This window comes from Suricata suricatta, chromosome 7, assembly GCF_006229205.1.
Source record: "Suricata suricatta isolate VVHF042 chromosome 7, meerkat_22Aug2017_6uvM2_HiC, whole genome shotgun sequence".
Lineage (NCBI taxonomy): Eukaryota > Metazoa > Chordata > Mammalia > Carnivora > Herpestidae > Suricata > Suricata suricatta.
This window is the reverse complement of record NC_043706.1, coordinates 111,936,178-111,957,725: the sequence shown is the minus strand read 5'-3', so window position 1 is coordinate 111,957,725 and position 21,548 is coordinate 111,936,178. Positions and strand designations below refer to the sequence as shown.

The 21,548-nt window shown below is 40.0% G+C and overlaps 1 protein-coding gene across 2 annotated transcripts in view; it reads left to right on the top strand.

Annotated features, from left to right (window-relative positions):
- The window catches only part of ARHGAP18 (Rho GTPase activating protein 18), a 126,594-nt gene that overhangs the window by 88,699 nt on the left and 16,347 nt on the right, over window positions 1-21,548 (top strand). For both annotated transcript variants that reach the window (XM_029945054.1, XM_029945055.1), the window contains exons 7-12: window positions 351-442; window positions 5,121-5,198; window positions 8,815-8,974; window positions 11,094-11,176; window positions 16,597-16,803; window positions 17,608-17,748. In XM_029945054.1, the coding sequence (XP_029800914.1) occupies window positions 351-442; window positions 5,121-5,198; window positions 8,815-8,974; window positions 11,094-11,176; window positions 16,597-16,803; window positions 17,608-17,748 (761 nt within the window). The remainder of the gene's footprint in view (window positions 1-350; window positions 443-5,120; window positions 5,199-8,814; window positions 8,975-11,093; window positions 11,177-16,596; window positions 16,804-17,607; window positions 17,749-21,548) is intronic.

The window sequence follows — 21,548 nt, the reverse complement described above, 5'->3', positions numbered from 1 at the left end:
GATATCATGAGCCCATCACAGGATTCGATCTCATGAACCATGAGATTATGACCTGAGCCGAAATAAACAGTTGGACACTTAACTGACTGAGGTGCTCCTACACTTTTCTAATTATTTTGGTGATTATTTGCAATCATTTGCTTAGTTGTCTTTCCTTATTAGATTGCTATATAAGACAAGGTCCAGGTTTTCTTATTGAGATGTGTATATGTAATGGCTAGATAGTGTCATTCATTTAGTGCTCATAAATAGTTGTTTGAATGACAATATCAGAAACATGATGACTCAATATTTTTACATTAATATTTTGTAGATGGATGGAAATAAAGATATTTCATTTTTTGTTGCAGATTCTGGTCTTTTTTGTATTCCATTGACAGTATTGTTAGAACAAGATCAGAGGAGACTACCGGGAACTCGAATACCCTTGATATTTCAAAAAGTAAGTAGGGTAAATGGGTCAGCATAGAGAGAACATACTTGAACAAATACAAGTTGTTTCTTTGGCATTCACAATATTATAATGTTGTTTTCCAATTGACTTGCTCTTTTATTTTGTACTTTGATTTTCTATTCAGGAAACAAATTTGTTTCAAGGGCTCATAATTTTTATTTCATGGTGATGTTTCTGTGTTATTACTATAACTGTGATTACCTGGCATCATTTTCCTGTCTTATATTAGCTAGCTTTGTATAATTGAGATTTCAATTCTATAATACTCAGGAGTGGGAACTGCTTATAAGTTTCTAGGGAATTGAATCCTCATGAATATTTCATGCCTGTATGTATTTCCCAAGCTTTTTTATTTACAGTGAGGATGTCCAATTTAATTTGCCAGTGCCTACTTCCAAAGTAGGCAAAGAAACCATAAAGTAGAATTAGAAAGTGATTGCTAAACTATCAAGTCACCGGTGTCGTCCACACTCTATTATTATTCATAAGGGGAGTATCTATGGCAATATAAAAATTTCAGTCTAATCTCTGAGCCATCATTGTTCAGAAACCCAGATTCTAGGTGGTAAGAGCCAGAAATGCACAGCGAGGAAGGTAGGTCGGATCAGTTATGGACTACCCAAGCTGTAGATGTTTTGCAGCAGGTCTAGCACATCACAATCTCTGAAAGCTCTGGGGATAGCAAGAGCACAATTGACTGACTCAGCAAACCCATTCAGTAGTAAAGCTCAGTCTCCTCACGCTGATTCTTCTCTTCTAAACCCATCATTAGCTGTCTTAGCTACTAACCTCTGATTGCATTATTTCTTATTTCACTGTTACACTCAAACCTGTATCTCATTGTTTCTCATAACGAGCTTTGTTCCACACTGAGTGTTCTACTCATCCATCAGCCTCTGCCAGCCCCTAGCCCATAGAACTTCATCTTTGTGGATAGTTGTCAACAATGCCTGTGATTGGCCGAGAGATGCTAACAAATATGGGCCATGTGTTCACATCGATTTAAGTAAAAGGTGCATGTTACCACCACAGATGGCTGAACAGAGCAAGGATCTCAACAGCATCCTTTCCAAGTGGATATGAATTCTCCAGAGAAACAGAGCCAATAAGGTGTTGTGTGTGTGTATGCATGTTGTAGAGACAGATTTATTGTAAAGAATTGGCTGATGCCATTGTGGGAATGGCATGTCTGAAATAGAGCAGTCCAGAGGCTGGAAGCTTGGGCAAAGGGTGATGTTGGCAATGTTGAGTCCAAAACCTGCAGGTTGGAAACTCCATGTTGTAGGCTTTCCATGTTGCAGTCTTGAGGCAGGATTGCTGCTTCTTTGGGAAACCTCAGTCTTTACTGTTGAGGCTTTACTTTGAGTCTTTACTGCCAACTGACTGGATGAAGCCCACCCACGTTATGTAGCGTGATTTGCTTTGTTAAAAATGTACTGATTTAAATGTTAATTACGTCTTAAGAAACTACCTTCACAACAACATCTACGCTGGTGTTTGACCAAATGATGACTCACGCTTGACTTTATCAAATTCACCATCACACTAGTGCAGAGTGAGCTTTAGTTTCCACAGAAATTCAGAAATTGATGTCTCCTGATCAGGCTGAGGACCGAATGCAGTCCCATGTGATTTTCTCTTGGAATTGTTTTCTTATTTATTATTTTTACATTTCTGTCCCTTCAACATTCTGAAGACTCGGGCTTCCAGCCAGTTTGAAGTTGTTAGATAACAGCCTTCAAGTCTTTTTGTTCACATAAAAATAAGAGTATAAAGAGTTTGCTCTTAGATAAAACTTCCTTTTTGCATCCCCTCTAAATTAAAATTTAAAAAAAAATCACAGTGATCTATCATTGAAAAATACTTTTTGATTGATCAACTGTCACCTCAACTAGGTATTTTCTCAGTTTTGTACAAAGGAAAGAACTGGAAGTCACTGATTTGCAAAAAGATTTATTACCAATTTTTAGAGGATTATGCTTTTTTATTTATTAAGAATTATACCCAAAAAAGGGCTTTAACAAAGCTTATCTAATATCTGTGAATTGTATCTGTTGTTTTCTTGTTTGTTTTGTTTTGTTTTTGCTCAAAGACCCATTGTTTAAACCATAGTCTCAGAAAGAGAGAAATAGAAATATTCTTAATTTTTATCTATAGAAAAATTCTGACAAACTAGGAAATTCTTACTGTCAAACAAATCTGCCAAATCAGAAATACTTTGTGTCAAAAACTTCAGACTTCCCTTTCAAGTCATAAATTTGTTTAAGTTTGTAATCTCTCTTGGAAAATGATATGAACATTATTGATAAATTATGCAATATTGTAGGATAAATTACTGAGAAACAGCCTGATTAAAATATAGATCAATATAGTTATTTTTCATTTTTAAACCTTGAAAGTAAAAGTGCTATAAAGTATTATTTATATTTTGATAATGCTATATAATCTAGCTAAAATGTTATTTAAAAAAAATTTTTTAATGTGTTTTTATTTTTGAGAGAGAGACAGAGCGTGAGCGGGGAAGGGTCAGAGAGAGAGGAAGGCACAGAATCCTAAGCGGCGTCCAGGCTCTGAGCCATCAGCACAGAGCCTGACTAGGGCTCAAACTCACGAAATGTGAGATCATGACTTGAGCTGAAGTCGGATGCTAACTGAGCCACCCAGGTGCCCCATAAAACTGTTATTTTTAAAGTGAGAAATCTGAAAAAGAAACACATGGCATTCTTTGAGGCACTATATACACGTTTTTATTGAATGCTACTATTCCACATTAGAGAATAATGTAAAGAACTTAAATATAGAAATTCAAGACTTACTCTCAGTTATTTAGAAATCATCCATTTTCTTGTGTATTTAATGAAAATGGAAGGCATATATTATTGCTAGAAATGAATTTGCTGTAGCAGCTAGCACAGAATTTCATTTTTTGCCAATAGAACATTTTAAACATTTTGTAAGATGAAATAAAAATGAAAATTGCTCGAACACTGAATAAATTTTGCATGGTCTTATTTGATAAATTTGGTTTTAAAGCCTTTATTGAATAATGCCCATCTAATCTGAAATAATTCATGTAAAGTTTTTTGCTGTGAGTTTATTATCTAATGTAATTTGAAAAACGTGGTCTTGGAAAACATTCTAGTTGAATTTTAAAAAATTGTGTACTGCTTTAACTGGTCAGAGATGGTTCTCTCTTCAGCTGATAATAAATTCTTAGGAGAATTTTGAGACTACTCTTTGCTTTATTCTTACCTAACTCCCTTAAGATCAGTGCATTCTTTGGCCATAATCCAGGGATAGAAGAGGTGAGGTCATTAAAGAAAAATTACCTCTTCCAGTGTCTACACAGATGAATGTATCTGATTTCAGAACATCTAGACAAAGGTCAGAAGACTTCATTTTATGATGCCGTGCCTTGCTCCTAGTAGACACTTGTGTAAGTGTGTGTGTGTGTGTGTGTGTGTGTGTGTGTGTGTAATTTTACATTCCTTGGCACTCTAGAAGATTTTATGCCTTAGGGTGTGCAGAGATTATAGTAAATTTGGAGATGAGTGAAGAGTAGGTCTGTCTTTTTTAAAGTTCTAAGACTCTCGTGAAAGGGGACCGGTGGTAGGAAGGAAAACCTACCCAATCCTAGTAATCCCTCATATTTAACCTGGGGACGAGGAAATGGATTTCCTTACAATAGCATAGTACCCCCCATAAAGCCTTTGTGCACTGCCCAGAGAATAGGTATTTCAATTGGAAGATCACTCTGCCAAGAAATTAATCACTTTTTTTTTTAAACATCTTCCTAAGCTTCCAATAGTGTACCATTGTAGTTTCTCCATTTGCCTTAATCTTGTAGGTTTTGGCATTATTAAAACAAATCTTTCTTACTTTAATGGGGTTCTGGAGATAGGTCTGTGTGTATTCGTTGGGTATCAGGTATGATTTTTTTTTCATGTTTATTTTTGAGACAGAGACAGAGCATGAACAGTGGAGGGGACAGAGAGAGAGGGAGACAGAATCTGAAACGGGCTGCAGGCTCTGAGCTGTCAGCACAGAACCCAATGAGGGGCTAGAACCCACAAACCACGAGATCATGACCTGCGCCCAAGCTAGATGCTTAACCAAATGAGCCATACAGGCGCTCCATGATTTAAAAGCCCTATACAAGAACTGTTTTTTTTACTTAGGTTTACCATGAAAAGCTTAAAAGCTTAAATACGAATATTTGCAAACAGGTGTTTTTCATCATACCATAAATAATTCTTTCAAACTAAAAAAGAGATGTAAATGTGCAAATACTAGAATTTCCTGAGATTTATTTGATTGTAGAATGTATGTTTCTGGAAAAGCAGAAGAAATGGATGATCTTAGTTGCTTTTAAACCATGAACATCTTCAGTCTCCATTTGTTTGGAGTATGACAGCTGTTGTGTGAAATTACACACTTCTGTAATAAAGGAGAATATAACCCAACTTTTTCTAAATTATAAATAAAGTTTCTGGACTTAACTGGTTTGCAGGGTAGGGCTGGGGCCATAGCATTCAAAACTTTGTGAAATCCACTTTCTACGTCATTGTAATCAGTTTGCGTTTATTTATATGTGAAGCAGATGTTAATTTTGGAATTGTACCTCTTAAGAATACCCAAGTCAGAATGTTCTTCTGTTTATACGCAGCTGATTTCTCGGATCGAAGAGGGGGGTTTGGAAACCGAAGGCCTCTTAAGGATACCCGGAGCTGCTATCAGGATCAAGGTGATCTCTGAGTCCCACCAGTGGAAAAGCTCATTGTTTAATTAAGCTTTGCCATTTTATTAAAAAAATTTTCAGTGTATGTTTATTTTTTGGGTGGGGGAGGGGCCTAGGGAGGGAGACAGAATCCTTAGGCTCCAGGCTCCGAGCTGTCAGCACAGAGCTTTGGCATTTTAAAAGCTGACTTGTCCTCCCCTTCTTCCCATTGTTAGTAAAGTAGATAAAATATAGCAATAAAACCTCTTAATTTTTTTGAGTTTGTTTATATTGAGAGAAAGATCTTGAGCAGGGGAGGGACAAAGAGGGAGGGAGAGAGAGAGAGTAATGCAACAGACTCCACTCTGTCAGTGCAGAGTCTGACTTGGGGCTCGAACCCACAAACCGTGAGATCACGACCTGAGGTGAAACCAAGAGTCGGATGCTTAACTGACTGAGTTCCCCAGGTGCCCCTATAACATTAAAACCTCTTAGCATTCAGTTTATATTTCGTTTTTCTGCAGTCTCTGCTGATCTTTGTTAAGTTTTGATTCCTCTTCAAAATCACCATATTAGCTGTAATAATACTATGGTATATAAAGAAGCAAATGATTTTTATGTCTTTGCTGTGCAAGCCTAGAATAGGCCCAAAAGTAAACAGGCAAAAGACCAGAGCAGTTCCATCCTTCTCAGGAAGAGAAAACATGATGAGTGAAAGTATCAATAAGGGGGCTGGTGGTGGATTTAGCCGGTATGAGTAATAGCAGTGGAAAAAAGTCAGGATCAGTCGGTTGAGCATCCCACTTCGGCTCAGGTCATGATCTCAGTTCGTGGGTTTGAGCCCCACGTCAGGCTCTGTGCTGACAGCTCAGAACCTGGAGCCTGATTCCTATTCTGTGTCTCCCTCTCTCTCTTTCTTTCTCCCTCTTGTGCTCCCCTACCCCCAACTTGTGTGCTTGTACTTTCTCTCTCTCAAAAATAAAATAACCATAAAAAATTAAAAAACAAAACAAAAAACAAGAAAAATGGATGATAAACTCCACCAGGGGAGCAGAATACAAGTTGTGACAGTATCCCCCACATAGGAGTCTTTGGGAACTGACAAAACGAGACTCTGCCTCCACTACTTTCCTGACTTTCACACTTCCTGTCTCACCGTCTCACCGGACGCCAGGTAGCCCAAGCCTGGGTTGTGAAGGAGGCAAGACGATTCCCGCAGTACCCTTTCTCCCTCCCCCTGGCACCTTTTCTGAAAAGATGGCATTTTGTTCCACTGTCTTGGGATGCTGTGTATCTTCCGCCTCTCTCCCTGTCCCCCAGCTCCTGCTCTGGGGACAAAGCATCCGGTACATGCATATAAAGATGGACTTACCCTGTGGATGAGGCATACTACATCAGTGTCCCAGCAGAATTGCATTTTCCTGGGGCCTCCTGCTCGAAACGATAGCTCTATCTGGAAACGTGTCTGGGAAGAGTTTTTGGTTAGTAGCCGCAAAAGGTCTGTTTTCCCCAGCCTCCAGAGTCAGCTTTGGCTCTCAACTGAGAAAGCACAAGTCACTGCCCACATCTAGTCTATTGTCTTCTAGAATTTGCAAATTCAAGAGATAATAGGATAGGGCCAACAGATCTTTTCATTTCCTCGAGACCTAGTCTACAGGACATTTTTAGAGCTGGATCAGGGAGAGATGACTTTTGGTGGGCGCACATGCTCTTCCCCATCACTGTGGCTGTGGGACTGCCAGGGCTGGAATTAGTATTCATACCTTGCACAGTTCACATCATCTGCTTATTTTGATAAGCTTCCTCAATGTAGGGTGCTAGTTTCGGCCTCCTTGGCTCCTGCTGCATATGGTGATCTCAGTTTAATCAGATTCAAGTAACCTGATATAAATACCCTGTTCACAAATTTCAATCAACTGGAGTCCCCGGGGTTTGGTGTCTGATTCACAGAGGTCCCTGAAACTGTTTTGCGCCCCATGTAAGTCCGATAAGGTGCTATTGTCTCACTCCATTTGCCAGCATTTAGGGCGGTTTTACCAACAGTCAGACATGGACATTGTGTGTGATTCTGAGATAAGTTGTGTTGAGAAGCCCCTGCTCTTAAAGAGAAAGAATCCCTGAGAAGGAGTGTGACTTCAGCTTACCCACACCGGCAGAACACCCTTCTCAGTTCACTGTGCTCAGCGCTGGTTAGCACAGTGATGGCCAACTCCTAGTTGTAAACACATTTACTGGAAGACAGGGTAGAGAGCAGAATGCATGTTTTACATTTTTCACTGGAGAGCTGGCAGACCATGAGTTCAACTGAATGTAATTTCTAAGAAGGTCAATTAAGTGGATTCATTTGGCTCAACTCTTCACCCCAGCCTGTTGTCACATCCCAAATTATGCAGCAGCTGGCCCATTATAAATAATTTAAAGATAGTATGCAAAGTTTGGGGTTGTCTTTCTTCCCTGCCCCACCAAATTCTTTGTGCTCTTCTCTCTGCTGCCCCCTGCCCCTCTCTCTCAGCCCTCCCTCTCCTGCTTCCCTCCCTTCCTCCTTCCCGCCATCTCTTTCCCCTCCTCCCCAACTCTAGGCTCACCTTGATGTATTTCACCAATTACAAAAATAGCTAGAGTAGAGGGTGGAGTTGTGTTGGGAAGAGAAAGTGTACTAAATTCACCTCACAAGGAAAATGAAGAATATTTTTGGGGGAGAACTGTTTAAAATAATCAAGGACGTGACAGCTACTTGGAAGGATTTCCAACATAATAAGATTTATGCCACAGTGAAGCGCTTGTAGAAAATAGTAATTATGAAACTAAATTGATTACTAATAATTTGTCTGGCAAGTCTTGTAGAGTCCTTGAGGTAAATGAACCAGGTATTTCTAATTCTGCATGGACTCCAACTGTTTTCCACAGCTAACAGCAGGTTGGCTGTGTCACTCATGGCTTACGCATCCAAGACAGGTATATTGATGTATTTTCAGGCCTCATTTGCTGTAGAATTTGGTTTTCCATTTCCCAGAGGTGACTAATCAGAGGTAACCTTCTGCTTACAGCCCAGAGATTGATTGTGCATTTTGTTATGTAATGTACTCATAAGTAGTTTAAAACAGACTTCATAAAAATGATTTTTTAGAAATTGAATGAAAAATGTAAGTCCCCAAATAGACTATCTTCACTAATCTTTTTTTAATTAAAAAAATTTTTTTAATGTTTGTTTATTTTTGAAAAAGAGAGAGCATGTGAATGGGGAAGTGGCAGAGACAGAGGGACAGAGGATCTAAAGCGGGCTCTGCTCTATAGCAGAGAGGCCATTGGGGGGCTCGAACTCACGAACCATGTGATCATGACCTGAGCCACCCAGGCACCCCTTAACTAATCTTTTAATTAAACCTTTACTGCTTGGGTCTGTTGCATATCCACGAAAATGTATACAGTTTTTGGATGTTGTTTGAGCTGTGGGTATAATTTTTCACTGGAAAAGTATGCTTGGCAGAGTAGTATTTTTCTGAGTGACAGAGAAGTACTTTCAGATTCTTTCGAAAGAGTACAATCTCTTGTAAAGTGGGAAGTGGATCACACTCTCAGCAGGAAAAAAATACACTTACTGTAGCTTTTTTTTTTTCCTTCTTTTTCTTCTTCTGCCTTTCAGAATCTTTGCCAAGAACTAGAAGCAAAGTTTTATGAAGGGACGTTTAATTGGGAAAGTGTCAAGCAGCATGACGCAGCCAGCCTACTGAAGCTCTTCATCCGGGAGCTGCCCCAGCCGCTGCTGAGTGTGGAGTATCTGAAAGCGTTTCAAGCTGTCCAGAGTAAGTGCCATCTCTCTCTGGAGCAGCCCTTATCCTGCTGCCGTCCATATTCATTGTTTTAGTGACACTTGGCATCACAAAGGACATAACCAGATGTATTTGGGTAGACATGTTGACTCACTGTCAGCGGATGCTTCAATGCCACACGTTGCTTTCCTTTTCTTCTAGAAATACACTCTCTGAGTAAACGGTTAGCAGAATGTTCTCTTCAGGTATGGGTTAATTGCATGCCCATCAAGCAATACAATATATGTGCTCGTTAAAACCTGGAACTTCACGTTTCTTTTATAATAGAATGAGTCACGTAACATCTGATACATTTTTTTTTTCTTGCCAAGTGTTAAAAGCAACACTTACTGGAGAAGCTGCGGATTACTAGTTATCACAAAAGCCCAGGGAGATGTGGCAGAGTCTGTGATTAGTTCCTGAAAAATTAAGTTCTGAAATTGTCACACAGAAACATGGAACAAATTATTTGGCTGTCCCCCTGGCGGAGGGCTGCAAACATCTCCTATCTTGCCATTTCGTGGTCTTGGGCAAGCTCCAAGTTAATGTCTCAAATGGTTCTGGATCCTTTTCCAGTGAACGCAGGGATCTTTTAAGGTTTAGGTTCTGGCGTAATTATTCCATTTAGTCTTAGAGGCCATCAGTAAAGGAAAAAAGCCACTACCACACCCTAATGGCCATATCTTTAACTTCCAAACTGGGACACTTTTGAGAACAAATTGGGGGCGGGGGAGGACTCTATAGGCGATTATGGTGAGCTCCACCAGAACTGTCCTAGGTTATTCCAACTTTTTTTTTTAATTGAGATATAAATGACCTACATTAGATACAACATCATGGTTCGGTATTTGTGTATATTGTAAAATTATCACAGTAAGTCTGATTAACGTTCATTACCACGCATAGTCACGGATTTTTTTTTCTTGTTAGGAGAATTTTTAAGACCTACTTTCTTAGCAACTGTCAAATATGCAATACATTGTTATAACTGTAGTTGCCATGGTATACATTACATCCCACGGGCTTAACTATTTTATAACTGCAAGTTTGTATCTACTGACACCTTTCACCTATTTCGCCTCTCCCCACCCCAGCCTCTGGCTTCCACCGATTGTTCTCGGTATCTGTGAGCTTATTTTTTTGTTTTGTGGCTTGTTTGTTCTTCTAAGATTCCACATATAAGTGAAATCATATGGCATCTTTGTCTTATGTTAGTATAATGCCCTCAAGGTCTGTTCACATCGTCCCAAATGGCAAGGTTTCATTCTTTTTATTTTATGGCCCAATAATATTGCATTATTTTCCAGGCTATTCTTCAAGCATGTAATACTGAGATGATTCCCATGTGTCATTTCATAACGTTTCTTCAGAATTTCTAGGGGAGACATGACCGAAATCCTCTTCGGTTTAAAATATTTTTAATGGTTAAGTTATGCTATTTTGCATACATTCTTGGGATGTGGATTCAAGCACAAATTTATTCCTGAGAAACAAAATACCAGAAGCTCCAAATATCCCTATTCCTTATATGGGTTAAGGGCTACTAAAAAATGATAAATACCAATGCTGACAAGGTACCCCTTCAACTCAGTCATTGATCATTGGTCTTCTAATTCGTTCCATGGACATGTAGCGGCCACTGTGTTCCAGGCTCGGTTTTTCATACACCTTTTGGAACTGATGGACTCTGACCATGTAATGTGTTCACTCACCAGTAAAGAAACAACTTCAGTGTCACAGATGCACCGACACCACACCATGGAAGGTCCAACATCCTGGGTCTCTTCATTGGGGGATACTTATCATGCAGAAGTTAAAATAATTTCCAAAGCGCTGTTGTGTGTCTGCAAACATAAGGCTGCTCATCATATGATCACAGTTGGAAGTGAGCATTCCGAGGGAGAGGAAAGCTCTAAGGCAGCAGCTGTTTCTCCTGATCTCTCTCAAACACACTCTCAAGAAGGCTTGCTGCTCAGTTGTTGTGTATTACATTTCGCAGTGATGTTTATGCCAAATAACTTTTTTCTTAAAAAATGCAAGAAAGGAAGTAAAAAAAAAAAAAAAGAACTGTTGGGTAAAGAAAAGAGTTCAGATTTATTTAATCTGTCTGCAGGTCTTCCAACCAGGAGGCAACAACTACAGGCTTTGAACCTTCTTGTCATCCTTCTGCCGGCCGCAAACAGAGACACACTGAAGGTCAGCAGATGCGTTTACATTAAATACCCCTCAGAACTGGGCGCCGGGGTGGCTCAGTCGGTCGAGCTCAGCTCTGGTCATCATCTCACGACTTCAGCTCAGGTCGTGATCTCATGGTTGGTGCTATGAGTTTGAGCTGCACGTCGGGCTCTGTGCTGACAGCTCGGAGCCTGGAGCCTGCTTCACATTCTGTGTCTCCCTCCCTCTCTGCCCCAAACCCTGCTGGTACTCTCTTGCTCACTCGGCGCGCCCGCCCGCCCGCCCTCCCTCTCTCTCTCTCTCTCTCTCAAATATTAAAGTTAAGTCTCCCTCAGAACTAAGCAAAATACTTTCTCATTATTTGTGGGAAAACAATGTGATGTTTTCATGGAAACAGTCTTAGGAGCCTATGAAGAAAAGACCTATTTTTTCAGGATAGATGGTGGAAGTTTTTAACTCTTTATTAATGTATTTAGTAGGTTAGTCCCATGATAGTATTAGCAGGTGTTTCATTTTTGCTCTAACATTTCTACATAACCAACGAGTGAGGTTTCTTTTTTTTTTTTTTTAAGGAAACATGGGTGCCTTGGGGGGATTCCTTTTTATTTTTCTACATTTTCCAAATTTTATTTAATGAGTGTGCAGTAATCTGAAAAATGAATGTTTAAAAAGAAAGTAAGGCTCATCAAATATAACTTGTTGCCTAAAGATGTTATATTTGTTCTAAGCAGTAGAGTTTGAAATAAGTTGTAATGATGATTTTGAAATGTTTGGTTAGCCAGAAGATAGACCAACTCAAACCAATTCTAGTTATTTCTCTAAGGGCCCACCCGGAATGTCTGATTTACATCATCATTTCAGATTGATTTGGTCTATATGATTTAATACCACTTATTATAAACATTGTCAGGGGCTTTTATGATAATTAGTGAATTGTTTCACCTTGATTTATTTTTTTAACAACAAATTTTTATAAAGCATTTGTAAAGATTCAATGATAAACTTATGGAAGAAACAAAACCTTTAAAATATAATTAGAAAGAGTATTTACCTTAAGTTTTGCCATTGTCTTAAAAATATTTAGGGGGGTGGGCACCTGGGTGGCTTGGTCAAGTGTCTGACGCTTGGTTTTGGCTCAGGTCCTGGCTTTTGATTCATGAGTTTGAGCCCCGCATTGGGTTCTACACTCACAATGCAGAGCCTGCTTGAGATTCTCAGTCTCTTTCTCCCTGCCCCTCCCCTGCTCACTCACTCTCTCTTTCTTTCTCTCTCTCTCTAAAAATAAATAAACTTAAAAAAATTAAGAATGGGGATAAGATCTATAAAAAAAGGAAAAAAAACTTATGTAGATAAAGGTCAAACCCTTGCCCCTTTACCTCCTACATTTCTGTTTAAAATTACAAAATCATGTCAAGAAAACAGAACCAGTAAGTAAATCTTGGAAGTTTCCCTGGACCTCATGAGGCTGCTTGAACTGAAACTAGGTGAGTGGTAGTTCTTTCATGCCTGGGGCATGGATGTTAATACTCCACTTCTCTGGATGAAAGACTTTATGAGGATTCCTGGAGTAAAAGCCCTGCCTCTCTACAGGGGAAATTCCAGAAAGTCATTCCCTTTACTAAGTCAGGGACAAAAAATCTTCTGCTTCACTGTTACCTGCATAACTGAGAAGGCAGCAGTAGGTGGGGTTTGGACACAGAGCCGACTCCAGAAGGGGTTACATTTGAACACTGTGTGACCAGGCTTGCCCTGTAAGGGTATATTGTGGCTGAGATGGGGACATCTGGCTCAGGACAGAGTGGGGATTGAGTTCCAGTCTGCTCGTCAGCCTTGGCCTGACAAAGGGCTTCAACTACCCAGAAAGAGAAATTGAATCCATCTTTTTCTTATTCACATAGAGGTACCTGTCCGTGATGGCAGTATAAGGTGGATATTGAAAGAGACATGATTTAGGGCACCTGGATGGCCCAGTTGGTTAAGCATCTGACTTCAGCTCAGGTCATGATCTCATGGGTTCATGGGTTTGAGCCCTGCATCAGGTTCTGTGATGACAGCCTGGAGCCCGCTTTGGATTCTGTGTCTCCCTCTCTCTGCCCGTTCCCTGCTCACATATACTCTCTCTCTCTCTTTCTCTTTCAAAAAATAAACATAAAAAATTTAGAAAAAAGACATTTAATTAAAATATGTCCGCATTCAAATGAGTTCAAATCATTGTGAGAGCAAACACTCCAGTATGGTTACTGGGCAAGGCTGGTCTTCAACTCAGTTTTGGAATTTTCCTTCAAGCTCCCAGACACACTCCTGAAAATCTGTTTGAAAAAAAAAATATATATTTTTTAAATTTTAGAATAGGTTTAATTTTTGCATATAAGGTTACTGGGAGTATAATTTTGTAAATAAGATGGAAATATTTTTGGGGAGATAAAAGATTGGAAAATGAAAAAAGTAAACTTAGCAACTAAGCTTTAAGCGCTTAATTAACCTTGATAAATGTTTCAAACAAAAATTCCAATAATAGAAACACTGAAACAAATATGCCATGTGTACAAGAAAATAAACCATTTACATTTAGTTGTACGTGAAGGAAAGCTCTATAACAAGGTAATTTCAGGAGGCTTAATGCAAACCTCCCTAATTTTCATGAGCCTAGGGCTGCTTCTTCCATTGCCATTCAGAGGGATGGGATCATGTGTATGACTTTTGTAGACTGTTACTACAGCACGTCGAGGGGTTAGGAGATGTTACTGTGTCCAACACCCCATCCAGCTTGTTAAGCTTAGGGCAAACTGCTTGGCCAAGAATTTTTTTTTTTTGCCTTGGATTTTTGTGTATTTAAATTGTTGGTCGTAACTACTTTTGACATGGAGGAATAGTGAAAACTGATGTTAAGATATCAACATGGGATCCATGTTAATATAATTAATGTTATTTAGTTAGTTTTTAGGAAGTTCACTATGTACATTATCTTGCTCACTCCTGGTAGGATGGGAGATTAGTATTCCCATTTTACAAATAAGACTTCAAAGGGCAGAGATATCCAAAGTTTACCCCTACATCACGTATGGCTAGTAGCTGACTGTGCTGGGACTCAAACTGGGTTTTCAGGGAGTGGGTCCAGTGATACCTGTGTAATACTAGCCTGGTGACAGGTACTTTTTTAAAAAGGGCAGTTCTTGGGGTGCCTGAGTGGCTCAGTCAGTTAAATGACTAGTTCAGCTCATGATCTCATGGCTGGTGATTTCCCGCAGGGAACCTACTTGGGATTCTCTCTCCCTCTCTCTCTTCCTGTCCCTCCCCCACTTGTGCTCCTTCTCTTCTGTGCCTGAGTGAGCTCTCTCTTTCTCCCTCTCTCCCTCTCTCTCTTGCTCTCAAAATATATAAACTTTAAAAAATAAAAAGTGCAGTTCTATTTCAGGTAAAGAGAAAATATATCTGAAGATGAAGTGCTTTCAACAAGGGCCTAGCTAACATTTTATTTATTAATTTCATATCTACACCCCCAGAAACATACACAACATTCTAATATTCCGATAGTAATAGTATGAATAATCTTATTGCATATGCGCACTACAATTAAAGTGGTTTATTACTTAATCTGCATAATTTATGCTCTGTAAAGAGATATACTGGTACCTGAATAATTATTCTGGTCTCTGAAACAAAATTAAATTTTTCCCTCCAAACCTCACCAATTAATCTTTTGTCCTCATTTGAGAAGGTATTGTTTCTATATAGCCTTATGCTTGGATTACAATTTAACTTTCTAAGCACTATACAAGAAATTAGATACATAAATCTTATTGTTAGGTATTGAGGCTGTGCCTTTAGTTTGTTTCAGAATTTTGAGGTCTATATAGCAGTTTTACTTGATTTAAAATCCATCTGTTAATATAGGAATTTCTTCCCCCTAAATCCTGTGAGAGATGAATACAGTTTTGCTCTGTTTTTTTCTCTTTTTCCACTTGGGTATAGTTTATTTGACCTTTTTCAGATAGAGATTTTTAAGCTAAATATTAAAATATGGGGTATCTGGGTGGCTTAGTCAGTTAAGTGTCTGGCTTCGGCTCAGATCATGATCTCACCATTCGTGAGTTCGAGCCCTGCATCAGGCTCTGTGCTGACAGCTCAGAGCCTGGAGCCTGCTTTGAAATCTGTGTGCCCCACCCCCCATATCTTCCCCACTTGTGCTCTCTCTTTCTCTCTCAAAAATAAACATAAAAATTTTTTTTAAATAAAATAAAAATAAGATGTGAATATTTTAATAGCTAAGCGTTCCAAAAGAAAAGTCAGAGGAGCCTTCTCCAGCATTGGCTAGCTCTGTGGCCTCTGGTGCATTACTTACATTCTCTTAACATTGTTTGCTCATCTGTAAAATGAGGATAATTACGGCCTCCGTCTCTAGTAAGGATTCAGTGAGGTGACCTCTGCGATATGGTTAAAACAACGCCTTCCTTACTCAGAACATTGAATACTTGTGCAGTTACTGTGATTGTTCTAGACCAAAATTAATTCAAGGAAAGTGGGAAAAGAAGAACTGAAAGGAGGAGGGTGAGGTAAGCTGCGGGGGTATTTATGGAGGGTGGGCTCAGAGGACACAGGAGTGCTGCCAACAGAGGCGGGAAGTGGGTGGCATCAAAATGAGCATAAACCAGCCCGTTGTGAAAAGTTCCTTTTCCTTTACTCATTCATTTTTCCAAACTTTCTTCTCTTTTTCTCTCTTCATTCCCCCTTCTTCCATATGACCATCTCCATTCATTTTAGATTTCATGTCAGCTAGCTATTGAGTACCTTAAAACCATTCTAAGAGAACATATATATATATTCATTGTATATAGTCATTATATATATATATTCATATTCATTTCTAATGTTAAAAGTGAAGCACTTCCTGAAACAAGCATCTCTTTCTATGATATTTTAAACTGCTTTGGGGGCACCTGGGTGGCTCATTCAGTAAAGTGTTCGACTTTGGCCCAGGTCATGATCTCACTGTATATGGGTTCAAGCCCCGTATCAGGCTCCGTGCTGACATCTCAGACCTAGACCCTGCTTCAGATTCTGTCTTCCTTTCTCTCTGCCCTTCTCCTGTGCATGCTCACTCATGGTGCGCGCTCTCAAAAATAAATAGATGTTAAAAAATTTTTTTTAAAGTAGACTGCTTTTCGGTGCTCCCCGCTAGGTCTGAGACGTCTCTCTCCATTCCTCTCCCAGCTGCCTGGTTCAGATGTGGGTCCTGCCTGCCTCGTCCCCAGGGCCACAGCCCTCGGCAGAAACACGTGGGGAAGTGCTGATGACAAAGCCCGTTGGCAGTAGCTAGCTGGCGGTGGTTATGCACAACTGATTATTATTTGTTTTAACTACAGAAAAACCCCATATGCTACAGTGCTTTAATCTCTTATCTTCCTAACAACCCAAATCTCAAAGAGCTCTTTCTGTTTCAGGCCCTGCTTGAATTTCTCCAAAGAGTTATAGACAATAGAGAGAAAAATAAGATGACAACCATGAATGTCGCAATGGTCATGGCCCCGAATCTCTTCATGTGTCACGCGCTGGGTCTGAAGTCCAGTGAACAGCGAGAATTTGCCATGGCGGCTGGGACAGCTAATATAATGCACTTATTGATTAAGTATCAAAAACTTCTGTGGACAGTAAGTACCTCTCTTTAAGCTCCGCTAACGAGTGATGATACCTCAATTCTAAAGCCTTTTTATGGTTCTATTTTCTCTGTAAAGCTAACCAACAGAGGTGATTTCAAGTGCAATTAAAATAATTAATGTCCATACACCTAAAACTAATAACACGGTAACTTAACATGTTACACTGAAATTAAAATTAGAAAATATTAATGTCCACTTACGGAATCTCAAATTTTACACTGACAGGATTAGTTCCTTTTTTCAATTTGATAACTTCTAAAATGTTTTCTTTTTGCTAATGTAATTTCTGAGGATCATTTTTTCCTGAAGTATTGCTAGACACCTGTCAGCGTTCATGGGTGAGTTTTTCTTTCTCTTTTAACAAATGAGGCTGGCTGGTTATTTAGAAGGGACTGCAGGCTAGTGAAAGGCTAGGTTGTTGACAGGTGGCTGCTAGAGGGACCAGCCACCTAGGTGGTGGCCCCTGATGCGAGTCACCTCATGTCAGGAACTCTCTAATTTTGGCTTATGAGGCATAGAAGATGGCCAGTATGACCTTGAACTTTACCAAGCCTCTTTCTGAACCTTACTTACACAATGGGAGGTAAATTATTTCATGTGGATGCTCTGCACTCATAGTGAATGAATAAAATGATTCATTTTTGTGTATTTAATAGTGCACATAAAATGACATTGTTTCATTGAATAGACAAAACCTTTACTTCTCTCCAAATTTAAAACATAAAGACGAGTATTTCGACAGCTCAAAATTGTGCCGTTTTTTTCCTCCTCACACTTAATTTTATTTCTCCATAGATTCCCAAGTTTATTGTCAACCAAGTGAGAAAGCAAAATACTGAAAATCATAAAAAAGATAAAAAAGCCATGAAGAAACTGCTGAAGAAAATGGCGTATGACCGAGAAAAATATGAAAAGCAAGATAAGAATACAAATGATGTAAGAGAAACTTGAAGATCCGTATTTATGCAGATTTCGGTATTGTTTTTACTATCACACAAGCAAAGAAAGAGTTTCTTATGTTTCTGTTGTATGACTTCCTACCCGCGTACAGGGCCTGGGTGCTTCCGAGGAGGTTAAGGCCTCAATCACGGTTAACTGTGTTTCTACTAACGATCAGTGTTAACAGTTACTCAGGTGTTGGTGACTCAGCATATGAGCTGTTAATGGGGAACAAAGGAAAATAACAAGAATGTCTCAACGCACACACACCCACGCCCACACAAAGGACTCTGTGGAGCCTTCAGTTGCCCACTGAATGTGTAATCTCTACTGAGTGACGAGTCCCTGTGTGAATCACTGGTCTTTTGTCTTCAATGTTCTCATCTGTAAAATGGGGGAAAATAACCCAGATAAACAAATAGACCAAGAGCTGGCTATGCCCAGGATCCTTCCTGGACTTCAGTAAGTCCTTAAAAGCTCTTAATTGGATCACTGGAAGAATTTGGTGAGATTTATGTTGGAATGAAGAAAATAAAAATGTTTCACAAAAGGAATGTCTAAATAGCAGCATTTACAAACTGCTCTAAGAATATAGGAAGAACTTGGTTTAAAATAATAAAATACACATGAAAACACATTGAAGAAGTGAGTTATCAAAGCTCTAACTTAAGATCGTGAAATGAAAGGGTTTCTATTGTTCTGTTTAAGGCGGAGACACCGCACCACCATCACTGGTGTTGAGGTTATTCGGTTACATGCTGACATCTTGTGGAGCAATGTGGAAATGCAGTTATCAGCCTTCGATTTTTTTTTTTTTTTTTTTTTTTTTTTTTTTGGCCTTGGCCTATTTCGGGATCTAGTCATTGTAAAAAAATATATATATATATACACATATATATTTATATGTATTTACATACATTTTATATATTTATTTATAGCTCTCACCACTAGGAAATAACATTTTTTGGCTCCAAACATTTTTGGTCGGTTTTTCAGTATCTTTAAGAACATAAAATTTAATTAAGGGGAATTATAAACAGTGTTCAATATTTTTTTTGAGAAAGGGCTTGATATTATAGATTAGAAAGGGTTTTTGACATACAATTTTTGTTTAATTGAGAACATTTCCTCTAAAACCATTATAGGTGTGTGAGCCTCCTCTTGCTCTGTGGTTCTTCTTATTCATATTAATCAGGTGACTTTATAGCCCTGTCTTTTTTATAAGGTAGTTATAACAGGATTCTCTGAAGTTCATTATATGTCTGAGAAAGCATTTATACTGTACCTTTGAAATAATAAATCTTTAGGGGCACCTGGGTGGCTCAGTCGGTTGAGCATCTGACTTCAGCTCAGGTCATGATCTCGTGGTTTGTGAATTCGAGCCCCACACTGGGGTCGCTTCTGGCAGACCATCAGTGCAGGGCCCACTTCAGATCCTCTGGCCCCCTCTGTGCCCCTTCCCTGCTTGTGCTGTCCCCAAAATAAGTAAATATATATATTTTTAAAAAACCTAAATCATTACACAAAAATTTAAAAGTTGCGTTTTAGAGATGAAATATTTACATGATTTTGTTATTGACAAAGAATTTGTGTTAACTTGGATTTTAGTGTTTACTTTGAGTTCATTAGATGAGACTTGGTCTGAGAATTATCCCTGTACTCATTAGAAGCCATAATATCATTTTAAGGCTTAGGATTTAAATCTTCGTTTTATCTTGTATTAGCTGTTACTCAGCCTCTCTCAGTTTTTGTTTTCTGAGAAATTGACCGGTTCTTGTAATAAAATGCCTCCCTGGTACCAAGCCAGTCCCTGCTAGATATTCAAAGGAAGGTGAGGCTGGTGCTCACCCATGGGCCGCTGGGAGAGTGATCCAGAAGGGCTGAGCTCACGGGTGTCAGAGGTGTGGGATGGAAGTCTGATCAAGGTACCCTGGGTCACAGAACAGGAAGTGACCCTTAGAGGGGCCTTACCAGGAAGTTGAGCTGAGATGTGGAAACACAGGCAGCACATTGAATGGAGAGGTCTCACTGGCAGAAGAAGCTTCCTGGCAGAGCGGTAACCCATAGGCAACCATAACCCACGGTTGAGGCTCACGGGACCTGTCATTTTGGTTGAAAAATTTCAGCCAATCGCCAGAATTCTCTTCAAGTTGCTGTCATTTCATTAGGGAGAATAACGACAGACAGAAAACGACGACAGAACAAGAGCAGTGAAGTTCACGGGCGGGACGTCATCTACTTTGTGATGAGCCGCCCACCCCCATTCTGTCTTGTCAGCTTGTGCCTTCTGACGCCCCCACCCAAGTCATTCGAATGTGTCGCCTGAAACTACAGGGCACAAAACTGCCCGGGATGTTTTATTCGTTTGCTGAGCAGCTCTTTAATGCGTGGCTCTTATGTGCCAGGCACTGTTCCAGGCACTTGAACTACATCTCGTGGACAAAACAGAAAATGCAGTTCTTATGTAGCTTAAATTCTACAAATTAATATAATAAGTAAATTCCATGTATGTTAGTCTGTGGTAAGTGCTCTAAAAATACTGAAAAGAGCTCTGAAAAAGGGAATTGAGAGAGGGAGCCCCTTGCAGTATTAAGCTGGGTGGTCTGAGTGCAGAGGGGCAGGAGGGGCAGGGCGCCGAGCTGGGCGTGTATCCCAGGAACCACAGAGGAAGAGGGTGGCAGAAACTTGCTTGGGGTGTTCGAGGGCCAGCAAGGAGTGCTTGTGACCGGGTGGAGCTGGCAAGGGTGACAGCAGTATCCGATGGTGTCTCAGGGACCAGAGGACTAGATTAAGCCATCGCAAGCCATCTTTAGGAATTTGAATTTATCCTGAGTGTAATGGCGTCATTGCAGGGCTTGAGCAAAGGCTTTTAAAATGTTCCCTAGGTGAGGGGAGCACATGAGTGGCTCAGTCAGTTGAACATCCAACTCTTGATTTTGGCTCAAGTCAAGACCTGTGGTCCTAGGATTGAGCCCCGGGTCGGGCTGTGCATTGGGTGTGGAGCCTGCTTGAGATTCCCTCGCTCTCTTGCTCTGCCTCCCTCTGCCTCCCTCGGTCCCACACCTGCTTGTGCACTCTCCTGCTCTCTTTTTCAAATTAAAAAAAAAAGTTCATTTGAAAAATAATGACTAAAAAATAAATAAAATGTTCCCTTGGACTATTGTGTTGAGAACAGACTCTAGCAGAGCCAGCAGAGATGGGGAGAGGATCACTTCTTAATCCAAGTGAGAGACCAGGATATTAGCCCTGGAGGCAAAGTGGTCAGATTCTGTGTTTCTTGAAGTTAGATCCACAGGGATTTCTTCAAATTGAAATAGTTGTAAGAAAAGGAAGTAAAAGATGACTCCAAAGTTTTGGCTCGAGAAATTGGAAGGCTGGAATTGCCCCCTTGATAGGGGGATCACAGTTTTCAGTCTGGGTGTGTTCGTGTAAGGTTTGAATTAGACAAGTAAGGGAGGGTATTCAAGGGTGCTTGGTGGAAAGAGTACAGCATTCTGGCCAGTGAGGTGCACGGACAGCAGGGGCCGAAGGAAAGCCAGGGTCGGTCACTAGGGAAAGCCTGCTTCTGTTCTGAGAAAGCTGTGACCACAGGAGTTACCTGATTGTGTTGAAATTTTAAAATAGTTGCTCTAAGAGTGCCTGGGTGGCTCAGTTGGTTGAGCCTCCGACTCTTGATTTCAGCTTAGGTCATGATCCTAGAGAAATGGGATCGAGCCCCGTGTCAGGCTGAATGCTGAGTATGGAGCCCTCTTAGGATTCTCCCCCGCTCCCTCTCTCCCCCCCTCCCTCTCTTTCCC